This window comes from Terrapene carolina, unplaced genomic scaffold, assembly GCF_002925995.2.
Source record: "Terrapene carolina triunguis isolate 2854851 unplaced genomic scaffold, T_m_triunguis-2.0 Scaffold69, whole genome shotgun sequence".
Lineage (NCBI taxonomy): Eukaryota > Metazoa > Chordata > Testudines > Emydidae > Terrapene > Terrapene triunguis.
In genome coordinates, this window is record NW_020664420.1 from 16061159 (window position 1) to 16079548 (window position 18390).

The window sequence follows — 18390 nt, forward strand, 5'->3', positions numbered from 1 at the left end:
GTAAGATAGTCATGAATGACTTGTGTTAAAAACCCTTTTCTCTGGTTTTAAGAAAGCTGTTTTGGATCACTGTATTCACCACTGTCACAGCTCTGGAAGGGAGGACTTGCAGACACTGAAGCCAGTTGGACTTAAATAGTTGCCATACATATGCTGTAGTTTGGGGAGCTGGTCTAAGAGCGGGAGAATCACAAGATTCCACCAGTCACGGTGTCTGGAGTGACTCACAGCCAAGAATGCCCAAACTCAAGACAGACTGTCAGAAAACAGGGCAGATACCCCTAAGCCGTTGGTCTATTCTATCATTAGATTCACCAAGCCAGTAATAAAGAGTATTCATGGAATATAGAATGTTGTCAAGTATCAGGAGGTAGCCGTGTTAGTCTGTATCCACAAAAACAACAAGGAGTCCGGTAGCACCTTAAAGACTAACAGATTTATTTGGGCATAAGCTTTCGTGGGTAAAAAACCTCACTTCTTCAGATGTATGGAGATGGCCCTGTCAACACTGGTTCTCCACTTGTGAGGTACTCCCTTCTCTTCTTTTTTACCCACGAAAGCTTATGCCCAAATAAATCTGTTAGTCTTTAAGGTGCCACCGGACTCCTTGTTGTTTTTATGGAATACAGACAATCCCCTTGGCATTCCAGCCCCTATTTATTATGCAGGCAAACTGGGCTTTATGGTGTAAGGTTATTAAAACCAAAAAACACCACACAATAGGTTCTTCCAACCCCAAGGGGTTGGTCACTCACCACAGGTTACTGGATACTTCAGGATCTCACCAAAAACAATACTGTGTTAGCCAATCCTTCGTAAACTAACTGAAGATTTATTAAGAAAAAAGAAATGAGTTATTAAAAGGATTAAAGGCAGATTAAATACATTACGGTTGAATCAGAATATGTGAGTCTAGTTGTTAGAAGAGGTAGAACATCTTCTAAACCTCAATAAGTCTCTTAAGAGTTCTTCAGAGAGTGTCCTAAGATGGTTTTTTTGGGGGGTGAATCTCAGTCCAATGGCTCAAACTCCCTCGATTTAGTGTTCAGTGGCTCAGAGATGGCAAGATCATGCCCAAGATCCAGTATTTATAACTGGAAATAGCCCGGCAAGTGATTTCAGCACAGCACGTGTTCCTCTGACAGAAGAATAGATACTTGAGTCTATGAAAAGTCCTAATGGCACTTGGTCAGAAGATCTAATGCTTCACCCCTAAGGCTTCTGTCTTGTAAACACAATGTGATAGCCAAACAATTCTTCATTAAGTAAACTCGCATCTAAATAAAAAGAACAGGAGTACTTGTGGCACCTTAGAGACTAACAAATTTATTAGAGCATAAGCTTTCGTGGGCTACAACCCACTTCTTCGGATGCATATAGAGTGAAACATTGAGGAGATATATATACACACATACAGAGAGCATGAACAGGTGGGAGTTGTCTTACCAACTCTGAGAGGCCAATTAAGTAAGAGAAAAAAAACTTTTGAAGTGATAATCAAGATAGCCCAGTACAGACAGTTTGATAAGAAGCAAGTGTGAGAGTACTATCATTTGTAAGTACTCTCACACTTGCTTCTTATCAAACTGTCTGTACTGGGCTATCTTGATTATCACTTCAAAAGTTTTTTTTCTCTTACTTAATTGGCCTCTCAGAGTTGGTAAGACAACTCCCACCTGTTCATGCTCTCTGTATGTGTGTATATATATCTCCTCAATGTTTCACTCTATATGCATCCGAAGAAGTGGGTTGTAGCCCACGAAAGCTTATGCTCTAATAAATTTGTTAGTCTCTAAGGTGCCACAAGTACTCCTGTTCTTTTTGCGGATACAGACTAACACGGCTGCTACTCTGAAACCTCGCATCTAAATGTGAAATACATGCCTTTTGATCCAATGACAATTGAGTATAGTTGCATAATATAAATTAATTATAAGGTAATATAAAGTTATAAGACATTAAAAGGATTTAGCAACTACAGGTTATTTTGGTTATGCTGGTATAAGGCTAACAAGGTGAAGGTAAATACAATTAACGTCTATTTTTGATTTTTATCAACACAAGTGAATGGGCTTCTGTCTGCTATTTAACATTCCTTTGTTACCCAAATACAGTGAATTAACACCTCTTTGAGGTCATGCCCTGAGCTGGCTAGCTGCCAGCGACACATTCCTCACAAAAGGTAAGAGCATGATGCTTAACACCTGAGGAACTGCACTGAGACAAGAAAAGGAGACAGAAGTACAAGTAACCCTGTAACCATGATAAGCTTATTTTTGTTCAGGAATCTAAAATAGTTATACCAGTGTAAGGCCCTTCTATACCTTTATAACTGCATCTATATAAAGGCTTTTACCAGCATAACTGTCAACAAAAAGTCACACCACTTACCAACATAACTATGCCAGTAAAATTAAGTGTAGACCAGCTGTATACTTGGAAAAAACCACAATGTTAACCATACTTCTTAACATTGGACTTAACATTGGAGTGCTACTGGACACCTTGTTGTTAATGTTAAGCATAGTTTTACCTTCAGCATATACAATGGAAATCATGTTTAAAAACTTGATAGTGGTAGTTAGCCAGCCACTAGGCACCTCTTAGTGCAGACAAGGCAGAGTTCTCAGGTAGTTGAAGACAATGGTCCAAGATTAGGGTTACCATACGTCCGGATTTTCCCAGACATGTCCGGCTTTTTGGTCCTCAAATCCCCGTCCGGGAGGAATTTCCAAAAAGCTGAACATGTCCGGGAAAATAGGGAGGCATGGTAAGGGGACCCCGAGTGCGAGTGGCTGCAGCAAAACTTACAACTCCTGCAATCTGCCAGGGCACAGAGGCGGCGACGGCATCCGAGCACGCAGCCACCTCCTCCCCGGGCTCCAACTTTCCCGGCTCCCGCCGCTCTCCACCACGGCGGGGGCCGAAGGAACTTTCCCAGCGCAGCAGCAGCCGGAGCCCGGGGGGCGGGAGGGAGGAGGGGGAATGCAGGGTGCTCAGGGGAGGGGGCGGGGAAAGGGCGGGGCCAGGGCCCCCGTGGAGTGGCTCTTTTTTCAGTCTTGAAATATAGTAACCCTATCCAACATACCAACTCATCTTGTTGTGCTATCTGCTATTTGCATATGGTACTTTACCTTTTGAAATAAAATGTTTTTCAAACAATTCTGAAAGGTTATTCAACATACCCTTCCATTATGAAATTTGGAAGCATAAGAGAATATAGGGAAACCTTCTCTATTGTTTTAAGCATATTAAGTTAATTATTTTAGCCCCGCCTAGAAATATTCTTTTATCTTCTTCACCCAAATAAGCTATCATTCAGCAGCTGTTTGTGGCTCAAAGAGTCTTCTCCTTTATAATGCACAGGGTGGTAACTGTTTATAGAGCCAAGAAACTACTCCTGAAAGAGCAGCTGGGCTCATGGAGGATCGAAATTTAAAACTCACTTTCCACTTCTTTCTTAGCCTAACAACCTTTAGTCCTATTTTAGATTAATTGGGAGTTGGTTTGGGGCTGCCAGTTCACCTCAACATCAAATGTTGAATGAATTTAACTGCTTCTGTTGGTGCTGCAGCTCATTTGGATTAGAAATTGGTAACTACGAACGCTTTAAGGCAGTGGTTCTCAAACTTTTTTTTAACTGGTGGCCCCTTTCACATAGCAAGCTTCTGAATGCGACCCCCCCCTTATAAATTAAAAGCAGGGTTTGGAGTGGAGGCTGACAGCTTGTGACCCCCCCCTCCACCCCCCATGTAATAGGCTCGTGACGACTCCCAGTTTGAGAAACCCTGCTTTAAGGGAAGCAGATGCATCTCCTCCACAGCCTAAATCAATGCTGGAGAAGCAAGGTTTTTAAGATTATATAACCTCTGGAGGCCTAAAACAGCTCTAAGTAGAGCTTTTAAAAGGAGAGGTGTTTGAAGTTCATTTGCCTGCAAAGGATGCAACTTGACTAAGGGAATCTGTAGAAAGGATAGGCTTTGCTGCTACTGCAGCTAAAGCCTGCAGTTACCCAAAAAAGCTAACAGAGGAAACCTCTCCCCAGTTTCCATAAAGATTTATTCTAATGAGTACACACATAGTTGTGAGATCACCCCTCCTCCCCAAAAGTTATTTGACCAATGACATCACTATTACAATGTGCGTTTAAAGCTAAAACTCTAATAAAACTGCTTTTAATACACTGAATAGAAAACAAAACTTTATCAAAAACAAACAATTGTCTCTTGTTGCTAGGTAGGCTTAGACATAGAATATAGAAGACATAAGCAAGGTCCATAAGAAGCACTTTTTAAAAATGTCATGGATAGAAGAGCTATTACTGACCCATCCAAGAAAATTTTGTGCATTTGTGAAGTGTTGTCCTCTTGTTCTTTGGGAAAAGCAGACATTTTGAGTAGAGAAGCACCATTATGACAAGACCAACACCAAATCTACAGAAAAACACATTTACCTGATTAGTTAGTTCTCAAGTACATATGACAGCTACATGTTTCTATTTGAGTGAACATTAGACTATAAGAAACCCCATCCTGCTGCTTTATCACAAATAGTTTTGAGGCATCCAATGAATCATTCAGCAGCAATCTTGTACTTTAGAACCAACAGCAAATGCTCCAGACACAACATTTCATAGTATTACCCTCAAGAAGTTTAATCATTAGGTACAGGCAATGGACAAGGTAGGTGTAATATGTTTTTAAGTTACAGTTGCTCTTCCCTCAGGGCTTGCACACATTGACTAGAATTGGCAATAGCTATTCCATTCAGTTCCCTTGCGTAGGCAAGCCTTTAGACTGCTTTGTCTTGTCCAACAGATAGTAGCTGGACTACTAAAATAGGAGCTGAGAAACTCCTATGGCATGCAAGTTCCTAAAACTAGCTCACAAATAGTTCTGTTTTACAGGGCAGTATTTCGCCAGGTCTCATTGGAAGACAAAGATTTTGATACCCAGGTTTAAACTGTGATCTGAGATTTTCTTCAAGCAAGACTGACAGTAGAACAAACGACAAGCCATAAAGAAAGAATGAATCTACACTGAAATAAAGTAGAAATTGCAAAGACGTTTACTTTATGAAAACTTGTTCCTTTGTCCCTGCAATGATCTACACTTTTGGAGTGCTCACATGGAGGCATATCCTATCACAGTGGTTCCTAAACTGGTCTCAACTCACCTTTGACTCTGAAAGCCCAGTTGTTTCTTTCCTTCTCATACATCAGCAGAAATATGCTGGCCAAATTACGACTCAGACTCCTATGCAACACCATTAGATGCCAACAATTGCACAAGTGTAACCAAGTCATAATTTGGTCTAGAATATCTGCTAGTGGGGGAGAAGAAGAAAAGCCCCAGCTTGGCTTCCACATCCAAGGGAGAATTTGCAGGGCTGGCAGTTTGGAACACAGCTTTATTTGTAAACTAAAATTTGAACTGGAAGTAATTAAGTCCAACAGTACCATTTCACAAAGACTAAGAGCTGTACTTTAAGAGGAAGGGGACTGATTGCTTGCATCAAGAAAACTGAAAGTCTGCCACATTACCCTGTAATCGCCATCTTAACCAGAACTAATTCGGTCACAGAAGTGATTTTTAAACTTAATTTTTCACTTGGTCTTTGTAACCAGAAATTAACTTAACTTAAGGGCTTCAAAAATTTCTTGCTTTCACTAGAAGAAGCCATCAGGGTAACAGCAGGCTACTGTATAACAATGCCCTTTGCTGTACTCTGTCCTGTGGCATATTTGAAGATCAGAGCACTGAACTAGGTTTAATGAGGGTAATAAAGGCAGCCAACGTTTTCTTCTAGAAAGTGTCTAGTTTAGAAACTAAAGGTGTGAAAGGACTTGCTTTTCATAGGTGAAGTCAATGGGAGCTGTGGGTGCTCAGCACCTAAGACAGAGGTCTCCAAACAGAGGAATGTTCAGGGGGGCATGGCAGCGCCAGCCCCAATAGGGGGGCAAGGAGGGAGCAGCACCCAGCCCCTCCCTGCCACCAGCTCTGCTCAGGTCCCACCCGCAACTGCGTCCCCAGCTCCTGGCCCCATGCCTGACCTCATCCCCAGCTTCAGCATGGCTCCATTCCTGGCCTTGCCCCCAGCTTCAGCCACTGGCCGCAGCCCCATTCCCGGCCCAGGGCCAAGGCTAGGGGTGGGGCTGGGAGCAGAGCTGCACCTGGCTGCCAGCCCCCACCACCGCAGCCCTGTTCCTGCCCCCGCCCCCAGCCCCACCCCAGACCACCCCGAGCCTTGGACCCTGGGGGGGTGACCCTAAAAAGTTTGGGGACCACTGACCTAAGATGATCAGCGATCTCTATATAAAAAGTTGCCTTGCTTTCTCCTCTCCACCATACTTTATCTGTTCTTATGACATGACCATCACATTCAGTGCCTTAACACTCACTGCTGAAGTACTGTCATTAGCACAGCAACCAGCACCAAGCAGAGTCCTGCAGATGCTAAGACACAAGTGCCTCTGGAGAACCTCAAAATCTCAAGGAAGACAGACTAGTCAGCAAATGCCATGAGCATGTGTGGGGTCCATTAATACTCACACATGTCTTCCTAGCCTTATTCAGATATGTAGGGAAAGGTAAAGTAAAAACTATTGCTCTATATGTTCTTTAGGGGAAAGAGGAAGCTTTATGTATAACCTATTTTCAGCTGCTTCCTCTTTTACAGATGAGTTTGCTGTTGCAGAAATTACTTTAATAGTGCAATATCAACTACACTAAGACTAATGTACTTAAATAATGCATAATTTATTTATAGACGTATTCTGTCTGAAATACAAGTTAAAATTTTCCCCATCTACATTTTTTCATGCTTCAGAATCGCACGTATACTCACAGGAATGCCTCTTCCTTGGTACTGCAAGATACTCTCTTCAGAGAGGGACATGGGAACAACAAAATACAATGGCAATCTAAAGAAGAGAGAAACATTTCCTATAGCAAAGAATTCCACAGCAGATTTAATGCCCCTTGTATGATGCGGGAAGTCCTCGCCACAGAATCAGGAAATCTGAATACTTAGTAATTCCCAATTTCCTACATCAATCAGCAACTATGTTCTGGAAGGCACACAACAAACTGTCCAACTTTTAAAGACATTTGATACTTAAGGCTCAGTACTTGCAATATGCTATCGAGATAGCTTTAGTAGTATCTTGAGAACTCACATTCCATTGTTGTGAGAGTTGGTACATATCAGCAGTCAAAAGCTTAATGAAAACCTTAATGCTGCTGAATCCTAAAAACTAAAGGATTTCCACTTGAAAATAAAGTCTTGTCTAAACTTGAAAGGGTTCGCGGATATAGATACACAACTCTCTCTAAGGGGGAGACAGTTTGTATCAGCAAAAGAGGGTCTGGGTTTTTGTTTTTGGGTTTTTTTTGCTAACTTAGCCTAAATCAGTTCCCCAAATAGAGTAAACTATACTGGCAAAGGACCTTTTTACTGAAATAATGGTGTCTAAACTAGGGCTTTTCCTGACCTAATTATGTTAGTGGGGGGGAGGGGAATCACACCCCTGAACAACATAGCTATGCCAGCAAAACTTTTAAGCATACACCAGGCCTAAGTGTTTCTTACAGTGCGTGAGGCCTTGGAGAAATGAGTTGGAAGACAGCTTCCACATGGGAGGGTAGAGATTTACCACTGGTGTTCATCACTAACTTTTGAAACGTGAACAGTGACTCTAATATTGAATTTGCTATACACAAACACATTTTAGAGTTCAAGCTTACTTTTCAGAGACTTTGTAGGCTTCGTTGGCACTCAATACTTTATATTTCATGTTCCCTTTGGTCCGTTCCAACTCCTCACGCCAATCCTTAATAGCATCAAACATCAGAGTTTGGTTTTGTATGTCTGTCAACAGAAATCCAATTAGATACTAGTTTTACAGAGACAGTTGTAATTACTTGGCTATTACAAAAGCATTTTTGATAGTAAAGCAACCACTTTAAACCAAGTGCATATACAGAATCCCTCATGTATGAATGCTTTGAGCACAAAAAGTTAACGTGCCTTTGTACAGAACATTCAATGCTTCTGTCTGATTTTTACTACTTGGTCTTCAGTCAAATGCTGCTTAAACCAAGACAAGCGTTCCTAAACCAACGATGCACACAGGGCCGGATTAACTCTCCTGTGGGCCCAGGGCTATTAAATTTTGTGGGGCCCCTGTATACACGTCTTTTTCTAATTAAAAACAAAATGATCACAATTATGGCATCAAGGCTATTAACGCTACATTAAACTTGCCTTTTAAATTAACATAAAGCCGTTCTATGGTTACATTTCAGTCTTAAAACATGTAGAATATAGTTAAGTTAATTCAAAATAGCCCACTTCTTACCTTAGAACAGCTGTTACATTAATTTCTTTCTGGGGGGGAGTTTGGGTGCAGGAGGAGGCTCCAGGCTGGGACAGAGTGTTGCAACAGGAGAGGGTGGGGAGTGTGGGATCTGGGAGGGAATTTGGGTGCAGGAGGGGATTCTGACCTGGGGCAGGGGGTTGGGGTGCAGGAGGGGGTGTGAGCTGTAGGCGCCAGCTGGGAGGTGCTTACCACAGGCGGCTCCCGGCCAGCGGCGCAGCAGGGCTCAGGCAGGCTGCCTGTCTGCCTATCAGACACAGTCCCATGCTGCTGCTGGAAGCGGCCGGCTGCTGGCACATCTCTGCACACCCCTGGGGGGGAGGTGGACAGCATGTCTCCTCGCACTGCCTGTGCCCGCAAGTGCTGCCCCAGCAGCTCCCATTGGCCGGAGCTGTGGGGATGGTACTTGGGGCAGGGGCAGCGTGCAGAGCTGCCTCCCCCTGCTAGGGGGCCGCAGAGACATGTTAGCAGCCGGCCGCTTCCGGGAGCGGCGTGGGGCATGGCATGCAGGCAGCCTGCCTGAGCCCTACTGCCCCAGGGCCCCCCTTAGCCCGAGGCCCTGGACTGCAGCCCCTATGTTAATCCAGCCCTGGATGCACAGTAAGATTTTTTTTTTTTTAAAATAGTGCTTCCAATATGCTTAAAGACTAGTTAGCAGTCTACAGCCAAGACCTACCGTGTACTCTGCAGCACTTGCAACCATCACTGTTTACTCTGCTTATATGTTGCATCCCCTTCTCCCACTTTGTCTAGTCTATTTGGATCATAAACTCTTAAGGGCAGGGCCTGTCACTACAGTGTTCAGTGCCAAGAACACGGACCTCAATGCTAGCTGGGACCTTTAGACCCTACTGGAATATTTAAAAAAATTAAATTTCAAGCTAAATGCTTGAGCCAACATCATGGTGCATCAAAACACCCCTTGATAAAAAAAACAGATGTTTTGGGTACACAAGGAATGAAGAATCAGCAGGAACCTCATTAGAACAGCACTATTACATCAGCTAGGTTTCTATTAAAACTGGCAATTTAAGAAATTAGAAGTTATCTACACAAATGTTTTGCTTGTTCAAAATATAACAAGCCACTCTGTGTGACTTAACTAGATATGGCTAAACAGGAACTTTTAAATTATTTTGCAGGATGTGTTTCACTGATAAAGTATACTAATCCAGCAGGTTTAAATTACCATCCATGCTAGGCTGATCAGTGCATCTTTCCTTGATGATTGGGGGAAAAACCCAATCCTGGAATAAGGGTGGGTGTGTTTATATGCAAAATCTCTTTTGAAAGATGCAAGAACAGTTTCACTCAGTCCAAAAAGTGAGAGCAGGAAGTTACGTTCACCCTTCTGACAGTATTTTAGCCAAAATAGAAAACAGAAGTACAAAAGGGGAAACCAAATAGCAGTATTTTGTTGGTATCAAGGGGAAAAAAATTGTATATGACCTGTCCATGACTTACTAAAAATACCAGTTCTTGACTTGCAAGTTGCAGGCTTTGTGGAACCTCTAGCATTAGCTTAATACTATGAATTGATTCCCTTCATATGCTCACTTAATGAGCCTATGAAGACCACCTTCTCTGGGCTAAAAATTGTATATTAGATAAAAAAAAACGACATCAAAAGCCCATTGGGGGCTAGGAGCATGCAGCTGGCATGTTTGGAGATTTTAGCAGCAATCTCTAACACATTCTACTTAGCATGTATAAATGAAAATGTTCAGAGGCTTATAACTCTGCCAAATTTGGGAATATTATCATGGGTCTAACAAACTTCTGGGCACTAAAAAAAAAAAAAAAAAAAAAAAAAAAAAAAAAAAAAAAAAAAAAAAATCACACGCAGCTATAGCCTAGAAAGTAGGAATGACAGCATGCGGTAGTTACAACAAACTAAAAAAATAAAGAGCAAAGTTTACCTGTATTGGTTGGCGCAGCTGTTGCATAAGAGAACAGAAACAAGCGTTTAAGTAGTTTAGGAGTCTGGCTATGATGAACTATGCCACAGACGATCTAAGAAAGGATCAACAAATTAATACATGATATATAAGATTGTAATAAAAGCCAACTGATGCAAAGAGCATCTGCACCTCAAAGGCAAAGCCAAGGAGAGGAAGAGATTACACATTTTAAACGGACATTGTCAATAAGATTCAAATCTAGCAAGATACTAAAGACCTGATTTTAAATTCAAAAAGATGGCTTTGCCTAAGCATCTGTGCAGCTACTATGTCTAGCACTATATTTAAAGGGCAATCCTGAAATCATAACATTACTCCACTTCAGTTTTTCTGGAGCCCTTTGGTCAAGATGTATACTTTTTTTTTGAAGGAATGTCTTAAGAGTTTAGAAAGATCATTAGGTGAACTTCACCATAGACTAGGACTCAATCTTAGTTTTAGTGCACCCTTTGACACCAAGGTATCTGATATCATTTCACCTGAGTACACTCCTATGATTTGTGTGAAACTCCTTTAATACCAGCAGGAGTTGCATGTGTACATTAAGACAACTATGCTGCCTAGTTATTTCCCTTGTTTGTGCAATGTCAGCCTTGGACATTCTTCATATACACCTTTTGGTGAGAGACTTCTCAGCTGAAGGTTTTGCTTATTTTTCCATGTTAAAGGTCAGAACTGAAATTCTTACCAAGAGAATGTACTTTGATGTGTATAAGGCAGATGTAGTGTTGTGAATCAGCCTGTCTCTCTGAACCAAGAAAATTGAGTTCTATTCCCGGAAGCTACAGTCTCACTGTGTGACTCAGGAAAATCACCTACCTTTGAAAATACTACATCTCCCTAGATCAATATAAAAAGGTATGTATACCAAACCTGTGCTAAAAGCTTTTAAAAGTACAGTTAAATCTGGAAGCAAACTAGCTACACCAAACTGTAAAACAACTCAAAAGCCAATTATTAATCAGGGTCTTAAAATTTAAGTTCTAATTCTTACTTCTACTTTCATAATTCAAAGAAAGCCAAATAAATCCTTCAGTATCAGAAGAAATAATTTGCATGCCAAGTTATCAGAGAATGGACACGGCAGTAGGAAGTAAAAAGGTTAGCAAGGCAGTACCACAAGTATATACAAAGCCAACTTACATTATATTCTTTAGCTAGACAAGCTCTAGAGCAATTTATGCAGTACTTCCAAACTGCTAGAACATTTTCACGGTAAAAGCCAGTGCACCCAACATTTTAAGTTATTAGATGCACACAAAGAAAGATGGTTAAAGAAACACGTTTAATCAAATCAAAGAGTGACTGTCCCATGATTGTTCACCCCAATAGTGAATGACTCAAAAGCAAGCTTTGTTGTAAGGATTTCAGTGAACTGTTCTCAAATCAGTCTCCCTATTCTCCAGAAATTCTACATCGTTTCCCTGTAATTAAAATATCCTGTTAACACCCCACCCCAGATTTTTAAGGGGGGGGGAAGTTGTAATCAAATATGTAATGTTGCTATACTTACCCTTTTTACCTCCTCTTCCTTTGTATACCTCAGACAGAAGTGAAATACTCTAAGATCTTTACAGTAGATGATTAATTTCTCTGGGTATTTTTTCAGTTGTCCAGATAGAGATTTCTTTTTCTCATCGTAAACTACAGAAATAAGAACAAGGAAGAACATACCAACATTAAAAATTCTGGCATCTCTTGTTGGGGTCCCAATTAAACTGACTCAACGTAAGAGTTTTACTAAGTATCCTAGAACACTGACTTGCAGTGCAGACAAACATCTGTACTCACATACTTGTCAACAGTATCTTTACAGGTGAGATGGTCTCAAGATTTTATGCTCTGTCCTAGGTCTCCTCTTTTCACTCAGAGAGAAAAGACAGTTACCTTTTCCATAACTGGTGTTCGAGATGTGTTGCTCATGTCTATTCCACAATAGGTGTGCGCGCTCGTCACGTGCACCGGTGTCGGAAGTTTTTCCCCTAGCAGTACCCGTAGGGGAGCGCCCCTAGCAACCCCTGGAGTGGCACCTCCATGGGGCACTACGTGCTCCCTCAACCCTCAGTTCCTTCTTGCCAGACAACTCCCGCATTCCTTCCCCTCTGTCGGATGTGGAATAGACATAAGCAATACATCTCGAAGAACACCAGTTACGAAAAAGGTAACTCTTTTCTTCCAGTGATTCCTCATGTGTATTCCACAATAGGTGATTCCAAGCTATATCTGTTGGAGGTGGGTAGGAATTCACAAACTCAGGACGGAGCACAGCCCTGCCAAACCCGGTGTCTTCCCTGGTCTGGGAGACTATTGCAGAACGCGAGGTGAATGTGTGAACTGAAGACCATGTGGCAGCCCTGCAAATGTCCTGAATGGGGATATGGGCTAAAAAGGGAGCCGATGAGACTTGCGCCCTAGTCGAGTGCGCCCTCACAATTGACGGCGGAGGGATTCCCGGCAGGTCATAACAGGTACGGATGCATGAGGTGATCCAGTTGGAGAGCCGCTGAGTGGAGATCGGCTGACCCCCCATGTTCGGCTGAGGCGATGAACAGCTGCAAAGACTTCCTGAACGGCTTAGTCCACTCCAGGTAAAAAGCCAGAGCCCGTCGCACATCCAGCGTGTGGAGGTGGCACTCCTCACTGGATGCATGGGACTTGGGGCAGAGGACGGGCAGGAAAATGTCCTGACCCATGTGGTAGGCGGAGACCATCTTCGGGAGGAATGAAGGATGTGGGCGGAGCTGGAAATTATCCTTATGGAACACCGTGTATGGGGGCTCGGAGGTCATAGCCCTGAGTTCCGAGACCCGCCTAGCCGACATGATCAATCCGCCGGTAGGTGGTAGGCCTGTAGGCAAATGTCGTGGGCTATACAGAAGTCCCACAGCTTGAGGGCCTCCGGGCAGAGGATCGGGCCCTGCCTTGCCTGTTGAAGTAAAACATCAAGGCCATGTTGTCCGTGAGAACCCTGACCACCCTGCCTTCCACACGCGAGCAGAAGGCCACGCACGCCAGCCGGACCGCCCAGAGCTCCTTGACGTTTATGGGGAGGGCCAGGTCCTGTGCAGACCACAGACCTTGGGTGCGAACATCTCCCACATGGGCTCCCCACCCCAGGTCCGATGCGTCGGACACCAGTTCCATCGATGGGGGCCTGCCTCTGAACGGGACTCCGCGGAGCATGTTCCCCAGGGAGGACCACCATCATAGGGAGACGATCACCGGTTGGGGCACAGTGAGGACCTTGTCCATCCTGTCTCTGGCCTGGGAGAACACCGAGGCCAACCAGAGCTGGAGGGGTCTCATCCCGAGTCTGGCATGGCGAACCACATATGTACACGCCAACATGTGACCCAAGAGCTGGAGACATGCTCTGGCTGTTGTCACTGGAAACCTTATGCCTGTGTCGATGAGCCCTTTCAGGGTCTCAAACCTGTCTGGTGGGAGGGAGGCTTTGGCCAACGTGGCGTCCAGGACTGACCAGATAAACGCTATGTGTTGTACCGGGACTAATGTGGACTTGGTGTCGTTTACCAACAGGCCCAGAGTAGCACACATGGACAGAAGGAGCGCCACGTGATCCCGCACCTGCAACCGGGAGCTGCCCTTGACCAGCCAGTTGTCCAGATAGGGGAAGATCTGGACCCCACGGTGCCTGAGGTAGGCCACCACCACAGACATACACTTTGTGAATGCCCTGGGAGCAGTGAACAGGCCAAATGGGAGGACCGTAAATTGGTAGTGTTGCTGTCCAACCGTGAAACGGAGGAAGCGCCTGTGCCCATCAAATATATGGATGTGGAAGATCGAGGGCGGCGTACCAGTCCCCGGGATCCAGGGAGGGAATGATGGAGGCCAGGGAGACCATGCAAACTTGAGCTTCACCACATGCTGGTTGAGGCCTCACAGGTCCAGGATGGGCCTGAGCCCCCCTTTGGCCGTCGGGATAAGAAAATAGCAGGAGTAGTACCCCTTGCATTAGAACTCCACTGGCACCACTTCCACTGCTCCTAGGCCAAGGAGCCACCCCACCTCCTGCTCGAGCAGGGCCTCATGAGAGGGGTCCTCCAGGAGGGACGGGGGCGGAGAGTGGTTGGGCAGGGTAGAGGTAAACTGGAGGGTGTAGCCCTGGGAGATGGTGCTGAGGACCCATCGGTCCAAGGTCAGCCGCGACCACTCCAGGAGAAAAGCATACAACCAGTTGGAGAAGGGAAGCTTTATTGTGGGTGGAACCCTGATGTGAACTGGTAGGTCGCCCCCTGGCATACCATCAAAACTGCCATTTCCCTGCCTGTTTGCCCTTGGAGGACCCAGGCTGGGGGGCAGACAGACTGCCTCTGCGGGTGTTGGGAGCCACAGTGCGCACTGGTACCACTGTGGCGGCCACGGGGCCCGGTGCCACTGCACCTGCTGTGGCAACAGTGTAGCAGGCTGTTTGGCCTGGCTGGCCTGACCCATCGATGGACGACTACGAAGGGAGGCCAGGCGGACGTACAACCTGCCGCTGTCCCTTGACTGGGAGGAGCGGCGGCGGCGACCATGAGACTGTGATCCCAACGTGGAGGAACGGTACTGCCGGTAGCAGCTGTTCTGTGATCGGCTCCGGCAGGCAGATCCATGACTGCGCTGCGCCAGCGATCGACGCCCGCGTCTGCGGGAGCAGTGCCATGGCGGGGTCCTGTAGTGAGATGACGAATGGGAATGACGTTGACGTTCGTGTCATGACTGGCTAAGACAGCCCCTCTGAGACGAAGACCTTCGGCAGCATCTGTTTCGGTCCCGTCGGTGTCCACTCCTCTAGGCGGAGCAGTGTCTGGAGTCTCTGTCAGTCGGAACCCAGCCAGACAACCTGGTGGGAATCGACAGCAACCCGCGTGGACTACGCACGGGACAGTCGCTGAGCAGCGAACGGTGTTGGGAACATTCCCTTGACTGTGACTGGTACCGAGTCTGGGGCATCTGCGGAGATCCCAGCAGCGGCTTGCCTCTGGACCGCGGGGCCAACATTGACGGTGCTCTTGGTACCGGCATAGACATAACATCCTGGGCTGCTTGCAGGGCCTCTGGCGTGGAGGGAATCCGGACATCCGGGAAAGCCTGCTCCAAATGGGCCGGGCTACTCCGCTTGACCTGAGTCGGAGGCCTAGAGACTGATGGGAACCGAGGACTGCCCAACATGGGTCTAGCCTCTCCCCCAGCCTTGTTCCGGTGCCATGGCAGAGAAGGCCTCTTATCCTTCTTGGCATGCCCCGCAGATGGGGAGCGGTGCCGATTGGTAGATGGTGCCGGGGGGAGGAGGGGAGGTGTTACCACGCACCGACACCGCGGTACCGGTGCCGACTCGGAGCTGTGCGCTGGAGTCGGGGTCAACGCCGACTCCATCAAGATGGCCCGGAGCCTAATGTCTCTCTCTCTCGGTCCGAGGCTTGAACGACTTGCAAATCTTGCAGCGATCGCTGAGATGGGTTTCACCCAAATAGCATAAACAGTCCGTGTGCGGATCACTCGCTTGCATCCATCGCCTACAACTGTTGCACAACTTAAAACCCAGGGGTGCGGGACATGCCCCAGCCCACGTGCACTAACTAAACTAAACTAAAACTAATTAAAACTACTAACTACAGCTATTATACACTGAATGAACAAGAGTTCTGGGGAAAGAGCTGCAGCAAAGCTGGAGCAGAGCAGTTCCGAAGCAACTTCACTGGTGGCAAGAAGGAACTGAGGGTGGGTGGAGCACGTAGCACCCCTTATACCGCGCCATGGAAGCGCCACTCCAGGGGTCGCTAGGGGCACTCCCCTACGGGTATTGCTAGGGAAAAAACTTCCGACACTGGTGCACGTGGTGAGCATGCACACCTATTGTTGAACAGACATGAGCAATCACTCGAAGAACTGAGTTTTTCGCTGCAGTTCTTAATTCTGACTACATGGTACCATTCCTTTGGTATTCTGAACAGGGCAGAGGCTTCTCTTATGCTGTTCACTGCTTCCTTGGCTGCTTCCCACAAGCAGTTAACCGCTGTTTCAGCTTGGGTATTAAGTTGTGGCAGAGAGGACAGGGAAAGAAGCCCACCAAGTTGCCATGGGAGCAAAGAAGATTTAACTTGTCACTTCAAATAAAACCATGATAGCATATAGGCTATCCTTGAAGATCATCCAGAAGAGGGGTGGTTTTATGGGAAAGCTATAGGGCCTAGTGGAAACCTCCACCGGTTCCAATAGAATTTAAAATTACCATATGGTGCTTATCTGAACTAACCTTTGGTGCCCACACAGCCACCAGTCTATCATTATTTTTCTTAATTTGCCACATTTAACAACATCAAACATCATCAGCTATGCAACACTGCAAAACCAAACATGTAAGTATTGATAAGCTGTTCCTCTGATATGGGTTGTAATTGATTGTCCAGTAGAGAGCAGATCTTTAACACCACACTAAACACTGAGATGAGGTTCTGATAATTAAAATGTTTTAAATAATTCAAGTTCACCAGAGTGGTCACAAAGCCCTCCAGATCCTTCCCTCGCTTGAAAGCATATAAGCAAGGCCAACTATACAGTTGCATCAGTGACCAAAAACAATCTCTTATGCCACCAGGTTCTGATGTTCTCTCCCAAGGCTATTCCCTTCCCCACCCCTCCTATCCTAACCCAATGAGATCATAGGTCCCCTTCCCTACTCTCCTCCAGACTTTATTCCTTCCACTAATGCTTACATCCTACTGCTTACAAGTTACCAGACTAGTTTTAAATTTTTATTTAACACTACTACAAAGGATAGACTTTTCTTTGAGACTTTTTAATTTAAGTAAGCTGAACCCAGTATTTGGTACAAATTTCTTATTTTTCCTTCCTCCCCATCCCTTTTTCTAACATTCAGATAATGCGGAAAGGAATGTTTTTATTTTGAGATGGTACTTCTCTAGAAGTCCACCACAGAAGCAGGAAGTAATCACTTGGCAACTCAATATTTAAATTGCTCTGATGTGATATTATCCAGAACCAATAAAGTGAAGCACTTCTATACCTCCATGCATCAAATATACTACAGTGGCTTAGTAAGTGTGGGGACTGATGTGGTCCAGTTTTAACCCAATATGTTACTGGGAGCACTTTGTCAAGAATCAGGACATCTCCCACTTAATTTAACTTCCAAACTGGCTTAACCAGATATGTAGACAAAATGTAGATTTTTTCCAATTTCATCTACCAGGTTAAAGAAGTGGGTAAACTATCAGGATTAGCCTGAATCAAGGAATTTTCAAAGCTATGCAAGACCTGTATCACACCTTGACTTATGCGGCATTTTGGGCTCAATCTGTTCAATCCAACCTTTACTTGAAAAGATAGGACATATGAATGTTTTAAAAAAAAAAAAATCCATCCATGTTTCACTTCATTATTTATTCCAAGTTAAGTGATGAAAGAGTTACATTGCAATGATGTTAGTTATCCTAAATAGATAAATTTGTAAACCAAGAGCACTGGTTTAAAAAGTATAGAGTCCAGGTTTTTAAAAGGTATTAAGGCGTTGCTACAACACCTAACTAATTTAGGAGCCTAAATCTCATTTTCAGTCCCATTGACTGTCAATAGCTAAATACTTTGAAAAATCTGTGCCCATGTCTTTAGAATTATGTGGAATGTAAGACAAAGGGGGGGGGGGGGCAGAGAGAGAGAGAGAGAGAGAGAGATGGGGAAGCTAACCTACCTCCATAAATGTGGTCTATACAATGCAGAGTTATGTCGTTTTCTCCTATGATCATATTCTTAAATTCTGGCTCCTATAAGAAAACATTTCATGTTATACAAAATTCCTGTCAATGAAGCCCATTATAAACAATGTTATCTTCCCATTCAAGAGCTATATCCTATGTATTCGGTAAAGATATATTTACTTTAGTGACAAGTATTTATCTATTTTTTACTTATTGGATTTTCAAAGCAAGAGTAGGAGATTGAACTAATTTGTATTGCTCCAACTTGTTTCGTACGTTTCAGTTATGTATAGGGTGACCAGATGAGAGGAAGAAAATATTGGGAGAG

At 44.6% G+C, this 18390-nt stretch overlaps 1 protein-coding gene across 2 annotated transcripts in view; it reads right to left on the reverse strand.

Annotated features, from left to right (window-relative positions):
- MTMR12 (myotubularin related protein 12) overlaps window positions 1–18390 on the reverse strand; it is a 61269-nt gene that overhangs the window by 17657 nt on the left and 25222 nt on the right. For both annotated transcript variants that reach the window (XM_026649038.2, XM_026649039.1), the window contains 6 exons: window positions 18056–18128; window positions 11852–11982; window positions 10297–10390; window positions 7746–7869; window positions 6847–6922; window positions 4327–4433 (listed from right to left, as the gene is read on the reverse strand). In XM_026649038.2, coding sequence (XP_026504823.1) covers window positions 4327–4433; window positions 6847–6922; window positions 7746–7869; window positions 10297–10390; window positions 11852–11982; window positions 18056–18128 — 605 coding nt within the window. The remainder of the gene's footprint in view (window positions 1–4326; window positions 4434–6846; window positions 6923–7745; window positions 7870–10296; window positions 10391–11851; window positions 11983–18055; window positions 18129–18390) is intronic.